Consider the following 21,160-nt stretch of genomic DNA (forward strand, 5'->3'; position numbering starts at 1 on the left):
CCCCTCCCTCTAGTATTCCTGAGTAAGGACAGACAACCTCAGAAAAGCTAATTGGAGTCAGGGAGGTGGAATTAATCAGCAAGGACATTGCCCCAGGTGCCTGTCTATTGACTGCCAGAAGAAAACATGGAGTTCCCCGAAGTATAAGAAAATTTTTTCCAGAATCTTTTTGTAACTGTCTAGTTTCAAAGGATGGAAACTATTTGCATTTTGTCATAAATAAGAACTTCATGCTAAAGTTTCAGTAGTTTGACTTTGAAATCTTTCTCCATTAGGAAATCTGTGTATCTTTGTTGAAGTTTTTCTCTTTCTTGCTGTCACTGGACATTTTCTTTTAGACCCTCTAGCCTTGATGGAATAGCAGAATCCTTCTGTTTTACTCCTTGGTTGGCTCTCTGAAATTCTAGGGACACCCTTCCTTCTGTAGATCAGCAGAAAATGACCAAAAGTTAATTAACTGGGAGTCTTTGTGAGAGCTGGTTGTCCCAAGGTGATCTCCCTGCATGGTGTTTTGGATCATGGTTTCCCTAGTCCTGATTGAGGACCTCTTCTTAGATACTACTTTGGTAGTTTGGGTTATTTTTAAGGGTGACAATACTAAGAGAATAAAGTTCCTGAGGGAAATTTCCCAAACCAGCTTAGAGCTTCCTCACAACAGGTATGGTAAACAGTATCTCCTTTTTGTATGTGTGCAAGGTAAGCATCTTTTGTCTTATTTCTATTTTATTTCAACAGACATTTTAAAACAAAAATGAGTCTTGAAATATATATAATAAACTCCATGCTCCTGGAGACAGAGCTGGAAGCATGAGCTAAAAGATCTCAGTGTGCATTACTTCCTTATCAGATTATCAGAGATGATAGATCTTGAGACTTCCTCTTGCCCTGAAGCTGCTTGAACCCTTCATCATCCATGAATGGTGTCTGGGGTCATCTCCTGGGAGGGAAGGAAGGCTGGGTCTGATTCAGGGGCATAGCCACTCCTGGAATCATCCTGGCAGTAATTGCCAGTGGCATTAGCATCGTCTTCCTCCTCCCGTGTGATCTGCTTTGTCACCTGCAGAGCAGTGCTCCTGACTGCTGTCTGGACCGCTGAGGGTGATGAGGAGAAGGTGGTGGCGCCCACTAGAGGGGAAGAAGAGGAACTAGAAGCAGCGGATTCGGTCTTGGGAGCTGCTTTGGAGAGCTTGGTGACAGCAGAGCCTTCGGTGGGTTTCCGAGAGCAAGCACAGGGCAGGAGCAATGGGTTTAGTCTCTTTCGAGGGCAGGTTTTTGGGTTGGGGGAAAAAACCACTACAAAGCTGTCCCTTCACCATATTCCTGAAGAACAATTTTCTTCTTTGCTTTTCTTCTTTCCTCTAAATCAGAATCCCACTGGTGTAACTCGGGCACCGTGACCCTCAGCAGCTCTGTCCTCTTCTTTGGCTTGGGGAGTCCCCTAGGGGGCCTGTGGCAAGGGGCAACCTCGGCCAGACTGAGGCCCTTGGGGAGGAGGAAAACCATCAAGACCGAAGGGCAGAGGGGGCTGCAGCAAGGGACAGCAGTTGGGATAGCAGTTGGGATGGTGGGGGCAGCAGGGCAGGACCCTTGAGCCCCTGGGAAAGAGAGGTGAAGAGGCCCCCCCCAGGCTGGGTCCAGTGGGCAGAGCCACTGTGGGAAGCCACCTCCTCAGTCTTCCCCCTGATGTTGCTGCCATTGTTTCTTTCTTTCTTTTTAATTTTATTTTTTGTTACATTTTAAGCTCTGAACTGTCTCCTTCTTTTCCCCATCCTACATTAGAGAAGGCACCATTTCACAAAAACATATAAAAGTAAAACTATATCGTACCTACCCTTCTGGAATGTTTTCTTCATTGAGAACATGGGGAGAGGGATGCAGCACACTTTGAAGCCTCTTGGTCCCCATTAGAAAGGCAGAATGCACAATAATAAAGATTCCGCAATTCATGTTGGACTAATGCTAAAACTACAGATTTTCAGTCGATGTAAAATGCTAGTTGGCAAGAAATGCAAGATTTCAAAATATGAGGGTCCTATTCCTATTACTTCCCCTCCCTCCCCATTGCCAGCCTCCATCACTTTGAGTCATTGTCATCATCATTTTTTTTTGAAAAAGGAATGGAGAGGAACAATTCTTCTTTTTAATAAGGAATGAGGATCTGGGCATGATAATGATAAATAGTCTGAATTTACATCATTTTTAATGTAGCCTTTGTGACTCTCAAATCAGTTTGGTTCAAAAGATGACCACCTGGTTATATCTGATTAGGACTAGCCAGTCTTCCCAGCCTCATCTTCTTGTGAGCTATTCCCAGTTCATCATTTCATATAACTCAGTTCATCACTTCATATAACTCAGTTGTTTCTGAAATGTTTCACCTTTTAGGTTCCTATAATGAAATGTGTCTGCCCAGAGATGGTCTCCTTCTTCTAAAAGACAAGTGAGGGCAAGTATGTCATGTGATCAACAGTTATGTCCCCAGTCCTTTCTGAATTTTTGTTTTGAAACTATGACAGGCAGTGAAGGATGGAGTTTTTGAGTTAAGATATGAGAGGATTGATCAGAATTTGTTAGCATACCTTCTTTGTTTATGCCTCAGTGTAAGAGACTGTAAAGCAGATAAAGGAGAATGTCAGGGAAACGGGACTACTTTATATAAGGGTTTTAGAAATAGCCCCAAGAAATGGGCAGCCCTTCTTCCATTCTCTGTCCTTCACTGTGGAGGATTTGTCAGTTATCCAGGTGACTGCCAATTTAACTCACTATTTGCATCTCCAAAATGACCAAACAAAGCTCATGGAAGCCTCCCTTTCGTTCCAGTTTGGAAGTGGAATTAGTTAACTTGTCTACTTAATGTTCATGGAATTCATGCAACATAATTGTACAGAGGTAAATGCCTTCTGTGAAAGAGCCAATGGCTCCTTGAGAAATTACTCACTATGTAGATATGTTTATTGGCTCTTTTTCTCACCACTTGATTTCTAGGATCCTGTCTTAGAGTATCATTAAAGGGACTGTCGTTTAATAAACGACTCACTACACTTTTCTGCCTATTCAATTTAAGGCCTTTTCAAATTTGTTGTTATATTTTCCCCTTAAGTATTATGCTTTCACATGACAATTTCCTTAATAATACATCAGTTTCTTGAGTAAGCATGCACTGATTGAGGAGAGACGGTTATTACACCTCTGAGGGTTACTAGTGAGAACTTATTGAACAGCTTTAGTTAGTTGAAGTATAAAGTTTGTTCAGACTGACCTGGAGCTCATTTTGTTTTTCAAATGCCTCTTTCAAGTCAAGGAATATTGTTAAGGAACCCACAGTGATTTCCTTCAGTGAGGTTCTTCAGAAGTTTATCTTTGAGCACTTTTCTTTAAGAGTTTCAGTAGAATGTGGTGGTTTGCTTTGTTTTCAATATCCTTTTATGTTCGCTTTAGTGTTTACCAGCTCTTTCAGCTTATATTGGCCCACTGCTCCATTCTTCCTTAAATCTTCTTTCAGTTGGTTTATTTCTTTTTGGAGAACTTTCTCTATCTCCTTTAACTCTTTAAAGCATCTCTTTCCTTCATGATTTCATTTTCCTTAGATTTGAATCCAGTTTCTGAGTACCATAGCCTGTAATTGCATGTTATTGAACAGCTCCTCCAATTGATAGAGGAATGCTTTGAAGAAACTTAGTATGAGGCAAGAGTTAGACTAAGAAGCACTTTGGTGTTTCTCTAAGATTTTAGCTCCTTTATTGTAATTCATTAGTTTTCTCTAAATCACTGTGAATACTAGACACCTGAGCCTCCTTAGACTCTGCCTTTGGGGACTGTTCTTGCACACAGACCATGATAGCACCTTCCTACACCATACCAAGGGTGCAGGGGATAGCTCAAGGACATATTTCTAAAAACTGTATCATGATGTCTACTCTTGTCTTTAGTGTTCTTGGGATGAGCACAAGTTCTCCCCATCTCCACCTTTAACCTTTCCTACATCTAGTTTCAAATTAGAAGGGGAGGGGATTAGTAAATGTTACATAATGAGTTATTTCTCTTATCACTCCCCAGAGTGAAAGTTTGGCATAACCTCATAGACAACAGACTTAAGCTTTCTTCTTCCTAGGAAGCAACTCCTGAACAAATAACTGATTTTTAATACTCATCATTCTGATTCTCTGTAGATGTTTCATAAGCCTGTGGCTTATACTGCTCCTATTCTATGATAGCACAAACTTCTCCGTTCCCTCACTAACTGATCCTCCTTGCTGGTGAGGAGTCCTTCAGGGAATCGAGTCCACCTAAATAAAGGCAGATCATTCCTCCAACTGGCTGAGTCCCTTTTTCTATAATCATTCATGCTTGTGGAGGAATAAATGCCTTTTTCTGCTGGTGGCCAGGAATAATCTGTCTAGTTTAGGTGAGATAAAAGGGATCTTTGATAAGGCAAATTATGTTGGTGTATCTAATGTAAGCCTGCCTCATTTATCACTTAGTTGGCTTACTCTGACATATATCAAATTTAGCATCTCACTGATGGAGGGATAGTCCAATCATGAACTAAGATAGGAACCTCTGAAAGATATATTTTTTTTTCAGTTGGGCGGCTGGGTGGTACAGCAGATAGAGTGGCAGACCTGGAGTCAGGAAGACATATTCCTGTGCTCAAATCTAACCTTGGTCACTTATTAGATGTATGATCTTAGGCAAGTAACTGTACCTTGTTTGACTCAGTTTCCTCATGTAAAATTAGCTGGAGAAAGAAATGGCAAACCACTCCAGGATCTTTGCCAAGGAAACCCCAACTGGGGTGATAAAGAATTTCATGGAAGGACAATCCAAATGAAAATTTATTGTTCATTCATTTCACTCTTCATTACCATTAACTTTCCTAAGGGATCTATGGATTCTTTTAACAGAATGATTCTTTTTAGGTCAATTTAGGGTCTGAGAAGGTTCAGATCCTTAGTTATCTGACATCTTGTGTCTACACTGCTCAGCCAGCCTCTCTAAGGTTCAAGCCTTTAGTTTTACTATATCACTTACCATCAATATATCTGCAGCAATAGCCTTCCCTATTGTCTGGCTTGACTGTGCTCACGTCTGGCCAGAGATAGAGGGAGAGGTGAAATCTCAAGCCTCCACCAGATCAGTAGCCTCCAGTCCTGATTATTAATTAGTCTAATAGACAATAGATCAGTAGGGTTTCCAATCCCCAATCTTTGACCTTGTTATCCTTTCCCTATTTATAAATAAAGACTGTTCAATAACAAGTACCTTCCTGAGTGGTCTTTCTATCATGACCCTTGGGAAGAGGGTCAAAACACAGTCAGATCCTGAACATTATCCAAAGCTGATCAATAGCCCATTACCAATTTATCCAACCCCAGGTTGGGCCTGGAAAGGTTACCCATCTATCTAACCTCTCAAGGGTCCTCACTTGGGCTGCTGTTAAAGGAATTTCTAACAAATTATCAAACAAATCTGTTGGAAGGGGATAACTAACAGCAGCAGTCAGGGTGATAGGAGTAGTTGTTCCTCCCACCAACTGCAGCTGAAGGAGATCATAGACAGATACACATCATTACCATCACTATACATCTATATCTCTCTACACACATTATTTCTTTAACAATACTTTAGATAGCTAGCCTCTTTGTATTTTTGTGGTTCGAACCATTTGATATCTTGAAGCTACAGTGTCTCACTTTTCCTACATCTTGACTCCAGCAGTGATGTTCCAGGAGATCTTCAGGTTAGTAAAGATGCTATTTGAAATCTGAGGTTTTTTTTCTTTTCTTTCACTCAGCCTTCTTTGTAAACACAACTGACTTTCCTTTTATATAGATATAAAGATTGTAGATGAAATTCTTAAAATGGATAACCTAATTTCTAGAAACAAAATAAAAAGCTACATTGGAAGCCCTAATGTGTGCTGACTCTAATCACATAGAGCACATGTCCAACCCTGGAAGAGGAAGATGTGAGATGTTTTTGTCCCTGAAAATGACCACAGTTCAATATTTGCCTTGGTCCTTTCCTTCAGATAGCCTGAAGAACTTGCTTTGATCCTTGATTAAATTCAATTCCCAATGATCAGTGCCTAGTTTGACGATTTCTCTTAAGCTATTCATGTCCCAAAGCAAAAACAATCCTACATTTTTATTTCAAGGATTACCTGAATTCAATGATCTAAGTATAAAAATCACATGTGATTGTCAACTTACCTTAGAACCTTTTTTTTTTTTTAACCCTTACCTTCCATCTTGGAGCCAATACTGCATATTGGCTCCAAGGTAGAAGAGTGGTAAGAGTAGGCAATGGGGGTCAAGTGACTTGCCCAGGGTCACATGGCTGGGAAGTGTCTGAGGCCAGATTTAAACCTAGGACCTCCTGTCTCTAGGCCTGGCTCTCAATCCACTGAGCTACCCAGCTGTCCCTATTAGACCCTTTTTAAGAGCTCTAAGAATTTTCACCCATGTTGAGTGAGCTACATATCCTCCATTGCCACTATTTATGCTTCAGCCTTAGTGTAGGAGGGCTAGCCCAAAATAGATCTCCCCAGAATGATGCTGGTATTAGTGAGATGGTGGTGATATTCACTTTAGGATTTATGTCCCCCTTTCCAAGATGACTGCCTTGCTTTCTCCCTGTCTCTTCCATGGGACTTTGAAGAGTGCAGCTTAATCCCAAAAACCAGGCAAATGTCTCTGTGATATGTTTCATATTATAAAAATGATGTACTGCTAAAATCAGAAATTTGAGATGCAATTGTATTACTGTTAGTGAGAATAATCCTTTCCTGCTATGTTATTCTAAAGGCTTAGTGTGTTATAACAAATGAACATAAGAGATGAAAAAGAAAGACCTTCTCTCCGAAAAGGACTGATTTTAATATTCTTCCTTGTATCCTCAACATTTCTCCTCTTTCTAGATCCTTTGGAAAACTCATCTATGGGCCAGGAAAAGAGAACCATGGTCTTAGATCTTCATTCTAGAAAACTATGAGAAGACACTTCAGTTCAAAGAATTATGAAAAGTGATAGATTTCCTTCATCTCTTCAAGATTAAACAGAGAATAATGACTAGAGAGCCAGCCTTGAAGGTAGCAATGTCCTGCCTCTGGGATAGAGTTATGTGATAAGGAGGTCACTTACATTTTTCTAGATAATTAGTGAAGACTATTAATTTAAAGGCAAAGTACAGATCTACAGATATAGGGAAGTTTCTGAACCTGGGCCCTCCAGGTGTTAATAAAATGCTAATAAAATCACAATCCTTATCTTTCAGTATTCTCTCCAAGGAAATATCATTATGTTAACATTCATTCTAATCTCTCAGAAGAGTACATGTTTTCTTTCTTGGTAATTGGTCCTGTTCCTCCCCCAAAATTCCTTCATGGTGCCTACTATTATTATTACACTCATGAGTGAGATGAGAAAAACTATTCCACTGGGCAGCAGTTCATGACTTAGTTTCTATGACTGGTGGGACTATGCCAATGGGAGGACAAATACAAACTAATCTCTAGTTAGACTGCAGAATTAAATCTCATTTTCCTGGTTATGTAATCCCATTCTAACCAGTGTTTGAAGGATTTGGGGGGGTAGCCTTATTCAGAAACACTGGTGTATAGATTCTAGGAATGTCAATCTCAAAAAAAAAATTATTTAAATAGAAGTATTATGAAAAAAATCTCCATTTAAAAAGTATTAAGAAATTAATATGTGCTAAGCAATAGTTTCAAATAAAAGTACATTAAAGCAAAGATTCTGTTATGGTCCTTGGCCTCTCTTTATAGGATGAAAGACAATGTCTGCAAGGAATAGGGTCAGGTCTTTCAGCTCATGTTCCTTACTTAGAAATGGACCAGGCACAGAAGTGTCTACTCAAGGCATTCTAAATAGTAATGCTATGTATCAATAGATTATGAACAGATGAATTATTTTCATGGTATGACCAATTTCATTGTCCCCTTAGTGGGAATTAACAATTTTTGAAGGCACAATCCAGCTCATTTTATTCCTGATCTAAACCTGGATCAGTGTACCAAGGCATGTTGAAGGTAGATAGCATAAGTATTAGAAATCTAATGATTGTTCATGCAATTGTTTATCACCGTTTGATAGATAAGATTTGCCTGACCCCCACTGTCTTCTGAAGAAGCACATTTCTGGGGGAAAAAAATGAGTGTTTCAGAAATAGAACACTGCCAAGCAATGAGAATTCTGAAGAAAAGCAAAAACAATCCCTGCCTACAAATAGTTTAATTTCTAAGGCAGGAGGCACTGTGTATATAAATTGGGACAAACAAGATGGCTACAGAATACTTAAGAGGAGTGAACCTTTGGATAAAATATGCTAACTGGGGATGGAAGAGACCTCTTTCCTTAGGAAGTGGTCCTTGACCTGGGTTTTAAGGAAACCAAGGACTCTGGAGGGATAAAAGTGGGGAGGCTAAACATCAGACATGAGGGAGTGCGGGGAGGTTAGTATAAAAGTATCTAAGTTTTATGAATAGATGTATAATATAAGTAGATCATAATAGTTTGAGCTGTAGAGTGCTTAGAAGTGGGTAATATTCAAAACAAAGTAGAAAAAAATCAGAGTGTGAAGAGGTTCAAATGTTCCACAAGAGGCTTTGGATACCCCATCTTGGGGGTAATGAGGAGTTTCTGTAGTTCGAGTAGACACAATAAGATTTACACTTCAGGAGAATTTTTGGCAGCAATGCAAAAGATAAACTAGGCTTGGGTAGAAACTAGAGACAGGGAGATCACTGAGAAGGCCAATTCAATAACTTAGAGGAAAGGTGCTGAAACCAGAACTACTGTAACATCAGGATTTTTGCTGGGGAACTTACAGAAAGGAAATAGGTATGAAGTATCTATCTTGTGTCAGGTACTGGGCTAAAGCCTTACATTATCTCGTGGATGTTTGGGGATTAGAAAAAATGTCAATTATACAGTGTCAATAACAAGAAAATATAAAAAATAAAAATTTTCTTAAAAATTTTACCTTGGATGGGAGTATTTTGCCTTCCATTTCCCCCAAAAGAAAACTGATTCTGTCCAAAATGTCAAAATATCATTAGTTCTTTCTGAATCTGTTTATTACATTGCTGAAGGCTATATCCTAACACTCAGAGGGTGATGTTATTGATCTAAGAAGAAATTTATATTCAAAGATAAGAAAGTCACATAATCGAAATATACACTTAGTGTGTTTTGTACATTCTCAAATTTAATTGAAATTCTATTTTTAAGTGTTAGAGCGTTTTTCTTGGTCTTTTTGGAGGTTATTTCTTGGACCTTGCTTGTTATCATTATGCTGGTTTTTTCTTAGCCAGAAGTCTGAGTGAGGCTGGCAGACTCAGTGAATGGAGCTAAGGAGCAGTTTTTGCCTGAGGCTACTTTGTGAGTCTGTTGGCTTCCACTGTCTGCTAGGGCTCTGCTGTCCAGGGCCCCTCTCAGCTTCACTCCTGCATCCAAGGTCTGCGCTCCCCAGCCTCCTGGGGTCTCTGGTCTAGCTGTTCTCAGGGTCAAGCCCCCGGTGGTCCTAGTCAGCTGCTCAGAGCCCGGAAAATGACCCACACTTGCTCCTCCACCTGAGGTTGTCCCCTGAGTCTCAGCATGCTGAGCTGCTTCCACTGTCCATGGCCTCTCTCAGCTTTACTCCCATGCCCAAGGTCTGCACTCTCCAGCCTCCTGGGGGGTCTCAAGTCTTGCTGCTCTCAAGGGCAGCTCCTGGTGGTCCCAGTTAGCTGCTAAGAAGCTAGATTTTGCGTGCCGCTTGCTCTAACTCTGATGCACAGCCTCTGCCTCTGGTGATGTGGGTGGGTTGATCAGCTCACATTTTGATAGGGAGCTATTTCCCCACTTAGAGTGGAAGTGCCCAAATCCCACATCCCTTCGATACTGCGCCTTATTGTGGGGTCCCTTATTTCATCTAGATTTTTTTTTTTTTTTTTTTTTTTTTTTTGCTTTTGGAGGTATGCTGGTGGTCGGTAGTGAGAAGAGTTAAATGCTCTGCTTCTACTCTGCAGCCATATTAACCTGAAAGTCCCCTGAAATTCTATTTTCAACTGATAGCAATTATCTGAACTTACACTGTACCATCAGTATCTATTCATATCCTTAGCAAATATGTATTCTAATGGATAGAGAAAGGGTCGTGAGTTTTGGGAAAAGTGGGCAATATTTTTTGGCTTCTCGAAACTACTTCCTGCTGAACTGGGGAGGCTAGGATGATTCACTCTTGGCTTATTTTCTCATGGACCAGTATCCATCTAAAAAGGTCTAATTTTGAAATGTAAGCCAATCGTATTTTAATAATTTTTAAATTAAATATTCACTAACATCAGTATGATTAATGGTAGCTTGAACTGAGTTATTTAAAGAAGCTTTTTCACTTTTGGGTAAGCACTGATTTAGATTGTTGGTTTTGCCTAGCTGTAGGAAAGTTTGAGCTGCAAACTTAGTTGTGTACAGACGTATAGTCCATCTATACAACTCCTGCTTGCAAACTCAGAATCATTGCTTTCTAGGTAGTGTTAAAAGAAAGGAGAACACCCAAGAGATATATGTGTATGTGATGATGTGTATCTATGATCTGGTAGAAGAAAATAAAACAAACCAAAGAAATTCTGGAACAAATGAAAGGTTTATTTTTCCCAAAATGTAACCCTCCCGTTGTGGTCACAGACAGACAACATACCATAGAAAAGACTAATAACACAGACAATATACCCAGGGAATTTCATGCATACTCTGACAAAATAGAGCAGTGATGGGCAAACTTTTTAAAGAGAGGGCCAAAGGAAAGGAAATGCTTTGCTTGTTTTTTACTATTCCCAATATTAGGATCTATTAAAAATTATTTTGCAAACTATATATACCAGCAAGTAGCAATAAGAGGAACTCAATACTAAATCATTCCTCTCAAAGTAGGAGGGCAAACATGGAAGCAGAAAATAACTACTCAGCAAAGAATAAGTGTTCCCGTCAAATGTGGACATCAGGTTTACTGATTATTCTTTGCTTGTGGGGATGTGACGTCTGCCGAAAGGGATGGAGCCTCTTCTGGATTAGGTTGGGAATCTGTCTTGATGCCCTCTGCTGTTGCTGTAGTGGTCTCTGGTGTGGAAGTAGCCTCTGTCACTGTGGGAATAGCCTCAGCCAAGGAGGGGCAACCTCTGGTGGTGGATGGATAGGTTCAAATTCAGTTTCCATTTGTTTCTGTTCTTTGGTTTGCTTCCTTTTCTTCTACCATAGCTGGTGGAGGTAACAAAGCCTGGTTATAATGATGTGTACTCTGGATCATAAGCATGTACATGTTGTACACAAAGTTTGCCATCTGAGGCATATTTTTTATCATCTGCACAGAGTGAGATGGCTTTTCTCCATTCTTTCTGGTGGTAGGGAAATGCTCTGTTGGAATTATTTGTAAATGAAGTGGGCGAGCTGTGAGTTGGTTAAAAGCTGGAGTTAGTTCAAAGCAGTTCTGGAAGAGAGACACTCTTGCAAAAATATAAAGCCCAAGCTTGGCTCTTGACATGGCCACCACCAAACGACGAACATCTCTCAGATGGCCTACTGCTCTAGTTCGTACTAGAGAAAGCAGAATATAGTCATTTTGCTGACCTTGAAATCTGTCAACTGTCGTTACCTTATTTGGCCTCCCAATCAATGGGTTGCTCCCACAAAGTTGATTAAGTATATCCCGAATGAGATGCTTCTGTCCATTGTAAGTTGTTAGAATGCTGATCTTATCTGCAGGGTAACCAAGTAGGCGCATGTACATAAAAAGTGCCACTACGTATTCGGCCTCCCCGAGGTTCTGGTAGAAGTAAGGACTCGGTTCAGACTCTCCTACTCCGTGGAAATCTTCCACGTTAAGGAGCTGGAAATCATAGAGCAGCCCAGCATTTGCTGTTCTGAACTCTGGCATGAGCTGCACATGAGGCAAGTTTCCCAGATTCTTGTAACGCCAGTTGTACAGACTGCACAAGGTTGCTCGGGCTCGTCCTTGGGCATCAAGGTCTATAGTGGTAACTCCCACTCGAACAAAATGAGTAAAAAGTGATTGTTCCATGTTAGAATATTTTTGAAAGGCCATATTCTTAATGACTGGAGGCAACTGATGATGGTCACCAATCATGATCCATCTTTTAAGTCCGCTGAAACGTCCTGCGGATTCTGTAAGAGAAGGGGGATGAAGGTTTCTATCTCCAGAATCTGAGCAGACTCTTCCATCAAGATGTTATCATACTTGAAACCCAATTCGACCAAGTCATGTCGTTTCAGGGCAGCATGCGTACAGGTCATGGCTATGATTTTAGCCTCCTTTACCAAAAGATATTTGGACCCGTCTAGTCCCCTGCGAAGTAGTTCAAATGCTCTAAATTCCTCTAGTTGAGTGAAGATTTTCTTAATGTGTCCAAAACATCCTTCGGCAATTTCCATATCTTCTTCGTAGGATTTGCCTCTGAAAATGGGCTGAGGAGCATTTGCAAAATATTTGTGAAAGGGGAAGAAGTTGGAGATTTCTGCAACATCAGGCACTTGATTGCTTTTGCTTTTTACTTTACTAATGTACTCTTCCCATCGAGACGTTACTTGGTCTAAGAAGTGGCCCGCTGTTTCACAAGTGTAAGAGACATCCCCTGGAACTCCCAAGCTCTCTTGCAATCTTTCAACTTCTCGTAAAAGTTCTAACCTTCGAGTTAGGACATAATTCACTCTTCCATGCCTACTGAAATCTTTCTCTGTTTCCAATTCTTCCTCTCCATGACCAAGACGAAGGAGGTGGCGCTCATCAATGTCTAAAGCCATGGTTTTCTCAAACAATTGGTTCAAGGCCTGATTCAAATGGGTAACAATTAGAGTCCTCTGCTCTGGGAAATTGTGGTACAGATTGGATATGATCCGGACAGCAACATCGGTTTTACCTGTGCCAGGTGGTCCCACAACCATAGTCAATCCAGGCTGCATTCCAGCACGTATAGCTTCCATCTGAGTAGGTGTAAACTGAATAGTGTTGCGCTTGGGTTTATTATAAGGATAGGGACCTCTATTGGGAATAACATGAGGCTCAACAATCAAAGTTTCTGCTTCTGCAATGTTTTCGTCTTCTCCGTCTGCTGCTTTCCGTTTCTTCCCTTTCCCATTTCTTACTGGGAAAGTTATCCTGAAAGGGGGTACCTGTAGGGTTGGGTTATCCACAGTAACTTTAACATTATAACCAGGAAAACTGGCTTTTAAGTGATCAATGGAGAGAAAAGTATCATTGAAATCAAGACAAGGGAATCTGATCAGGCATTTTTGAGTAATGAGCACTGCTTGGGTCTCCATATCCTAGGATGATGTCATGTAGCCAGTCGGGTACCACACAATCTGTATTCATCAGGTTCCAAATGGTCTCTAATACAGCCTTAAAATTGTTTTCCTTTGGTTTTCTCCTCATGATTATGTTAAACGCCTCATAGACATCTTCCCCTCCATTTTGGATATTATTAGTCATATCTTGCTGATATTGGTTTGGATCAAGAAATACTCTATAGGTTCTTGAATCTCCTCTGAGTGTAGGTTTAGGTTCAGGTCCATCTTCAATGACACGTCCTCTATCATCCAGCATGCCCTGGATTTCGCAGCCTCTGACATACACCAGACCAGTCTGCTCAACAAAAGGTCTCCTCCAGTCAAACTTAGTGCCATAAGGCTTCGTGATCTGTACCGTAATTAAAAAGCAAACATCATGCTTACGCAAACCTTGCCATTCTTCTTTGATTGGGTCTCTGACATTCAAATTGATAGTAACATCTGCACGCACTCGGGTTGGCCAATTTTCACCAATGTTGGGTTTGCCAACTTCGACTACGGTGAAAGCCACAATGGGTTGGGCCATTGGAGCCCAACCACCAAACACCACGCCTCCGTCCTCGGATTGCCAAGGCTTCATTCTGCTGACTCCATCTTCAATATCCTGTCTTATTTCATAGGTTGACTCTAACCGGAACACATTGAAGTTTCTTAGCAGGTAGTCATGAAGAGTCAAAAACTGCAAATTTAGCTTGGGAAGAGCCAGACAACCTTCCCCAGAATAATACTCGGTTGGGACAATATTTTCATCCCAGATAATTTTCTCAGTTGGATACAAAGGCATCTGGTTAAGCTGCTGAATTTGAGAAATTCGGTGTTCGTGATGGGATACCAGCAATTCCAGAAGAAACTCTTTGTCAAAGGTTGTGTCTTCCTTTTCAGGGAGGGCTGGCAATAAACAGAGATGCGATGCCACTTGGTGGAGTCAGTTTGAACTAAGAGGTCCGAAAAACTTGAACAAAGTTTCACGAGTATCCACAGCTTCCACATTTGAAAGGGCAAAATTATACAGTTCAGGGAAATGAGCAAAAGCAGTTCCCTGTAAGGAAGTAATCCTCTCATAGTGAATTGTTGTCATCTCGTTTTCTGTCAAAGCATTCCCAGTTTGGTCATTAATTTCAAAGCCAGTGTAGAATTTAAGTACATCTAAAAGCTGACAAAAAAGATGGCCATCTCCTTCTCTATGAACAAGACTGGACAGGATACAGTGAACCACAAGGTGGGAGTCGTCTAACACTGTGTTAAACCAGCGCCTCATAGGGAGCAAAGCCTCTAGATCGACCACCAGTTCAAGGAATCGTTCACAGTAATGCACTTTGTCCCTAGTGAGGGTTTCAGAAAGGGGAACCGATTTCAGCACAGATATGAACCTCTGGATGAGCTCTGAAAGGAATCTTCGCTCTTTATGGGCCTGTTCTCGTGCCTTTGGATCCATTTTTTCATCGTTCTTTTTGATCAAGTTGCAGAATCTTCTGAGCTTGGGCGTCTTCTTCAATTCTAACTCCAAACGTGCAGGTTGCAAACCCAACCACATTGGCAGCGAGATGAGCTGTTGCACTCGACTGCGGATTAGATCCACTTCCAAGCTGTTGAAGCAACGATCAAGGAAGACTAATAGGATTGTCTGTTCCTGTAGAGAAACTTCATCATCATTTTCCACAAGTGCCAAGATTCCAAGATGCACTTAAAAAAGAAAGGGAAGTGTTCTGGCTTCTTCTTGAAAATCTCCCACGCAGGGACGTGTTCTCCGAACTTCTCGGTTCACCAGGCAGCAGATGGACATGAAATAGGCCTTGTTGGACACCTCTGGGGCATAATTTATCCACAGGTAATTTTCAAGGTACTGGCTAAATTCCAGAAGGTTTATTTTCCGAATGGCAAACCTTGACGTGACGATCTCTTTTTCATATATGGCTTCAATGACCGTGGAATCAAAAGGTGCTTTATTCTTGATGTGGGGGGCCCAGTATATACCCGCTAACTGAATCACGAACTCGGCGTCCATCTGTGACGCAGTAGGGGCCAGCAGTTTCTTGGGCAGTGCCGGGGTCGCCATGGTCCATCAGGCTTTAGTCCGAGGCTGGCCACAGGTACAAACCAGAGCCAGGGTTTCTTTCTCTTCACACACGGAGGAGAGAATTCCAAAGCCGGCCCTTCTTCCCAGCACCACCTGGGGCTTCAGAATGCTCTTGCAGGGGTGGTGAGTGAGAGGAGGTTTCTCCAGGAGAGATAGCCAGGGCTGGGGCTCCCATTCTTATAATGAACTTGCCACTTGCTGGGTGAGGAGGGAGGGGCTTGGCCAGGACAAAGGATGGAAGGAAAGTGTGAATTTGACCGAAGGTGAGAGTCAGCAGGTGCTGGGAAGGTCGAGTTCACACCTTGGAGTGGTAATCTAGACCCAGGATGCCACTCTGAGAAGAAAGAAGGAAAAAGCCCTCGAATGCATCATTGATCAAGAGCTTTTTCCATATTATTGATGTCTGCCCGAGGGTGATTGCTTTAGAGTCTAAATCCCCAGTCATATCCCCATCGACCCTGAATGTCATTTTAGTTCAGAATAGCCCTTTTTCAGAGTTTTTAGAATAGTCCTTACAGATATCTTGAAATGACTTTGGAAGTGTGGCACTTCAGGTTGGGTCGCTGTAGAAAGCAATAGGACTTCATGAGGGTATCAGGTCGAGTTGGCACCTGGGAGTGGTAATCGAGACCCAGGATGCCTCTCTGATAAGGAAAGAAGGAAAAAGCCCGGGGCAACTGCAGAGTCTCAGGGCTGGGGATGCAATTCAGAGCGTGAGGCTGCTGTGGCTTCCCCCTTGGCAAGATTTCTGCTTGGCTGGGGCACCTGGGCCTCCTTCCCCTCCTCCCTGGTGCTTCTCAGGATCCCAGGAAGAAGGCGGGTCTCCTAGATAGCATTGGGCTGTTTGGAGCTGTCCCACACACAGATCCAGGAGAATTGAGCTTCCAGCAGAACCCTATTTATTCTCTGAATCCTTCTTATTCTCAGGCTGACAGACAGTCTGATGGAAAGCAGGAACCCTTCAGCCCCTGTGCCTGGGGGTAGCCTTAGTTCTCCAGTGGATGTAAACTCACATACTGTCCCCTCTTTCTCTCTCTGAAACTGTAGGGAACCCCACCTTCTGTGGAGCAGCAGAACCTCCCGGTAATTCCATGGATGTCAGTCTTTCCCTATACCTGGTATCTCAGGCTGATCAAAGCAAGTGTCTATCGTGGAGCCCTGTTGGAGGCTGAAAGAGATTAGGAGGAATATCCATAGATGCACCAAGACATTCCTAATGAAAAGGATCTCTAAGCTGGCTAAGGGTCAGAAATTCGATATGAATACACTACAGAGCTGGAAAGACACTGGAAAGGTGTTCATGCACTGCAGAGGTCAAGACTTGAGCGTTTCATTCCAAGGCTGGAGAGTTTCTCTCTTTGGGCAACCTAATATTTAATTCCAATACACTGTCTGAAGAGAAGAAGAGGGTCATCGCATTGGCACCTGGCTATTCTGGGGAGAAATGCCCTGTTTGAGCTACTATGCCTCTTGGTGATGTTGGGAAGGGAGCATTTCTACTGAGGTCTTAGCTCCAGCATAGAATTCTGAAAAAGGAAGGACATCATAATTCGTCCCTTGTTCCTAGAGGGCTCTTCTGGAGGTGGTGGTGGTGGGGGGAGCGGGGATGCCCTTTTAAGCCTCTTTGTCCCTGTTAGAAAGGATCACCATCCACAACATACCCAGAGCAGGGGGCTTTGGGCAATATTGTACTATATATCCAGTCTATTTTCCACCTAATACTCCTCCACAGCTCTTTCATCTTGGGTAGCTCATAGTGTCATAGCATTATAAATGAAGACAGGACAGTTTCAAGAAGGCAAAGGAGATCACTCAGACCTGCTTGACTGGCCAGGACACTGCAAGCAGCTGTTCTGATGACTGCCCAGTGTTCCCCTGCCTGGGGGCTTCCCAGCTTATTACAAAGATGATGATGGGAACCGGATTACTTGTTCAAGGGGTGAGGACCTAGATATGGCAATGCCCTACTTAAATCAGACACAGTCTGCTTTATATGATTTTTAATGTAGCCTTGGTGGCTCTCAGAAATCAATTTGGTTCTCAAAAGGTGGTCTCCCAGATGTGTTTGATTGGGACTAGCCAGCCTTCCCAACCTCATCTTCCTGTGAATCATTCCCAGTTTGTCAATTCATTTAACTCTTGTTTCTGAAGTGCTTCACTTTTAAGGTTCCTATAACGAAACATGGCTGCACAGAGATGCCTTTTAGAAGAATGAGAAGGCCAAGAGAGGGCAAGGATGTCATGTGGTTTAAACAGTGATTTCCTCAGTCCTTTCTCAGTTCTTGTGTTGAAACCAAGATAGAAGCAGTGGAAGATGGAGTTTTTGAGTTAAACTCTGATCAATTGTCACATCTTGTTAGCATACCTTGTTTATTTATGCCTCAGGATAAGAAAAGAGTGTAAAGCAGATAAAGGAGAATGTTGGAGTAATGGGATCACTTTATAAAAATGTTGTAGGATCATTTTGAAACAGCCACAGGACATGGGGGCAGCCCTTCTCCCTTCTCTGTCCTTTTAGTGTGGAGGAATTGCTTTAGTTATCAGGTAGCTCTTTTTAACCTACCATTTGCATCTCCAAAATGACCAAACAGTTCATGGAAGACTCCCCTATCTTCTTCTTTGGCAGTGGGATTAGTTGACTTGTCTATTTTACATTCATGATAGAATTGCTGTCCTCATGCAAGACAGTTGTAGTCAGACCTGTGTACAGAGGTAAATACTTTCTGTTAAAGAGCCAATGGCCCCTTGATTTTGTGGCCAATTAATGCCTGGGATCCTGTTTCAGAGTGTCATGAAAATGCTGTATTTTAACAAGCTAATCTTTCCACTTTTCTGCCTCCTCATCTGAAGCGTTCTCTCAAATTTGTTGATGGTATTGCGATGTTTTTTCTCTTATGCCTTAATCATGCTTTAGCAGCCAGTTTCCTTAGTAACACATCAGTTTCCTGAGTAAGCATCTCCTGATTGAGGGGAGATCATTATTATACCTCTGGTTACTAGCGAGGACTTTTTGAACAGCTTTAGTTATCTGAAATAGAAGAAAGGTTTGCTCAGACTTTGACTGAGTTTTCAAATGCCTCTTTCAAGTCAAGACAGATTGTTCAGGAGCCCACAGTGATATTGCAGTGAATTTCTTCAGTTCATCTGTCTTTGAGCACTTGAAGACTTTCAAGAGGAAGATCTTTTGATGTCCTCCCTTGTTGGATTCAGTGTTTACTAGCTCTTTCCGCTCATAATGTTCCTCTGCTCCACTCTTTAGACCTTTACTTCAATGTATTTCTTCTTGGAGAGCCTTCTTTAAAATGTCCTTCATGGCATCTCTTTCCTTCATGAGTGTTCCTTTTCTTCAGACTTGAATCAAGTTTCTAAGTCCAATGCTCTCTATCCCAGACTGTGTTTTAAGCTGTTGAACAATTCCTCCAAATGACAGAGGAATTCTTTGTAGTCTTATTAAATCTAGCCTCATACTAAGAAGCACTTTTGTGTTTCTCAAAGTTTTTTAGCTCCTTTATAAGGTAATTCATTACTGTATTTTATCTAGATTACTGTGAGTACTGGAGATTTGATCTTCTGACAATTTCTTTCAACTGGTCTATTTCTGCTTGCAGAGGCTTCTCTGTAGACTTTTGGGGATTGTTCTTGCACACAGCCTGTGACAGCCCCTTCCTCCACCTTACTAAGGGTGCAGGGATAGCTCAAGGGCATACTTCTAAAAACTGTATCATGATGTCCACTCTTGTCTTTAGTGTTCTTGGGTGGAGCACAAGTTCTTCCCATGTTTGCTTTTACCCTTCCCTACATCTAGCTTCAAGTTATAAGGGAAAATATTAGTAAATGTGACACAATGAGTCACTTTCCTCTCATAATCGCTGCTCCCCAGACTTCTTGAGTGGAAGTTTGGCATAACCTCATAGACAACAGCCTTAAGCTTTCTTCTTCCTAGGAAGCAACTCCTGAATAAATAATTGATTTTTAATAGGCATCATTCTGATTCTTTATAGATGTTTCATAAGCCTATGGCTCATACTGCTCCTCTTCTATGAAAGCAGAACCTTCTCCATCCCCTCACTAACTGATCCTTCATGCTGGTGAGGAGTCCTTCAGGGAATCGAGTCCACCTAAATCATGGCAGATCATTCCTCCAATTTCCTAAGTCCCTTTTCTATAATCATTCATTCTTGTGGAGGAATAAATACATTTTTTCTGCTTATGGTAGGGACTAATCTGTCTAATTTTGGTGAGCTAAGGAGAAAGAATCTTTGAAAGGCAAATTCTATTGGTGTATCTAGCATAAACCTGCCTCACCCAGCTCTATTTTGGTATACTCTGACATATATCAATCAGTATCTCACTGATAGAGGAATAATTTGAATCACAAGTTGAAATAGCCTTTCCAATATATTTTTTTTCCATTTGGACAATGGACATTTAGATAGAGAAACAGGCCTGGAGTCCAAAAGACATATTCCTGTGCTCAAATATGACCTCTGACACTAGCTGTGTGACCTTGGACAAGTCACTTCATCCCTGTTCACCATTTCTTTCTCCAGCTCATTTTACATATGAGGAAACTGAGGCAAACTGCTTCAGGATCTTTGCCAAGGAAAATCCCCAAGTGGAGTGATTAAGTCAGACATGACTGAAATGAATACTACCAAATTTTCAGTTGGATCTACCCTCATGTGGAAGTCTTCCTTGTTACCATTAACCACAGATGCCTTTGATTTTTTTTAGGCCAATTTCGTATCTGAGAAGGTTCAGATCCTTATTAAACTTGTATCCACACTGTTCAGCCATGCTCTTCTACATTAAGGTTCAAGCTTTTAGCCTTATTATATATCTTAAATCTATTCTGTCTCACTAGCCTCTTCTTTGCCTTTTTGTGGTTCAATCCCTTCACCATTTGATGTCTTGCAGCTACAGTGTCTCACTTGGCACTTTTCCTATGTCTTGACCACAGCAGTGATGTTCCAGAAGTCCTTCAGGATAATAGGGATACTATTTGAACCCTGAATTTTATTTCTTTTCTTTTTCCTTTCCCTCAACCTTCTTTGTAAGAAGCACTGGCTTTCACTTTATCTAGACACAAAGAAGGATAGATGAAATTCTTAAAAGGGATCATACAATTTCTAGAAACTAAATAACCCTGATTGATAGCCCTAATGTGTGCTGACAACAATCAGAGAGAATACATGTCCAACCCTGGAAGGAGAAGATAGGATGTTTATATCTCTGACAATGACCACGATAGTTCAATACTTGCCTTCACTCTTTTCTTAAGGGGTCTCAAGAAAATGCTGTGATCCCCAATTTAATCAACTTTCCAATGATCAGCCCCTAGTTTCATGGTGTCTCTTAAGCTAACGTCCAAAACAGAAACAGATCCTTGAATTCTGGTAATCCTTAAACTAAAAATATTTTAAGTGAAGCTGACAAGCATATGTGTGATTTGTATATTTTGGCCTACGAGTATCAGATCCTGTTTAAGAGTTCTCAAAATCTTCACCAGTGTTGAGTGAAGCTGGCATCTTCCGTTGCCCCTATTTACAATTCAGTCTAAGGATCAGAAAGCTAACCCCTAACCCAAATCAGATCACCTCAGAATGACACTATTAGTGGGATGGAGGTGATATTTTACAATAGGATTTGTGACCTTTTTCAAATTGGCTGCCTTGCTTTTTCTCTGTCTACTTCAGGGGACCCTTGAATGTAGCTTAGA

At 41.5% G+C, this 21,160-nt stretch overlaps 1 protein-coding gene across 1 annotated transcript; it reads right to left on the reverse strand.

Moving 5' to 3' along the window:
• Positions 1–907: 907 nt before the first annotated feature.
• Positions 908–15,420, reverse strand: LOC123245786 (RNA helicase aquarius-like). The gene is given in 6 exon segments (XM_044674786.1): positions 908–1,255; positions 11,239–12,170; positions 12,173–13,289; positions 13,291–15,030; positions 15,033–15,122; positions 15,124–15,420. Coding segments are annotated over 6 exon segments (4,524 nt in total).
• Between the last annotated feature and the right edge of the window lie 5,740 nt (positions 15,421–21,160).

Source organism: Gracilinanus agilis, chromosome 4 (genome assembly GCF_016433145.1).
Source record: "Gracilinanus agilis isolate LMUSP501 chromosome 4, AgileGrace, whole genome shotgun sequence".
Lineage (NCBI taxonomy): Eukaryota > Metazoa > Chordata > Mammalia > Didelphimorphia > Didelphidae > Gracilinanus > Gracilinanus agilis.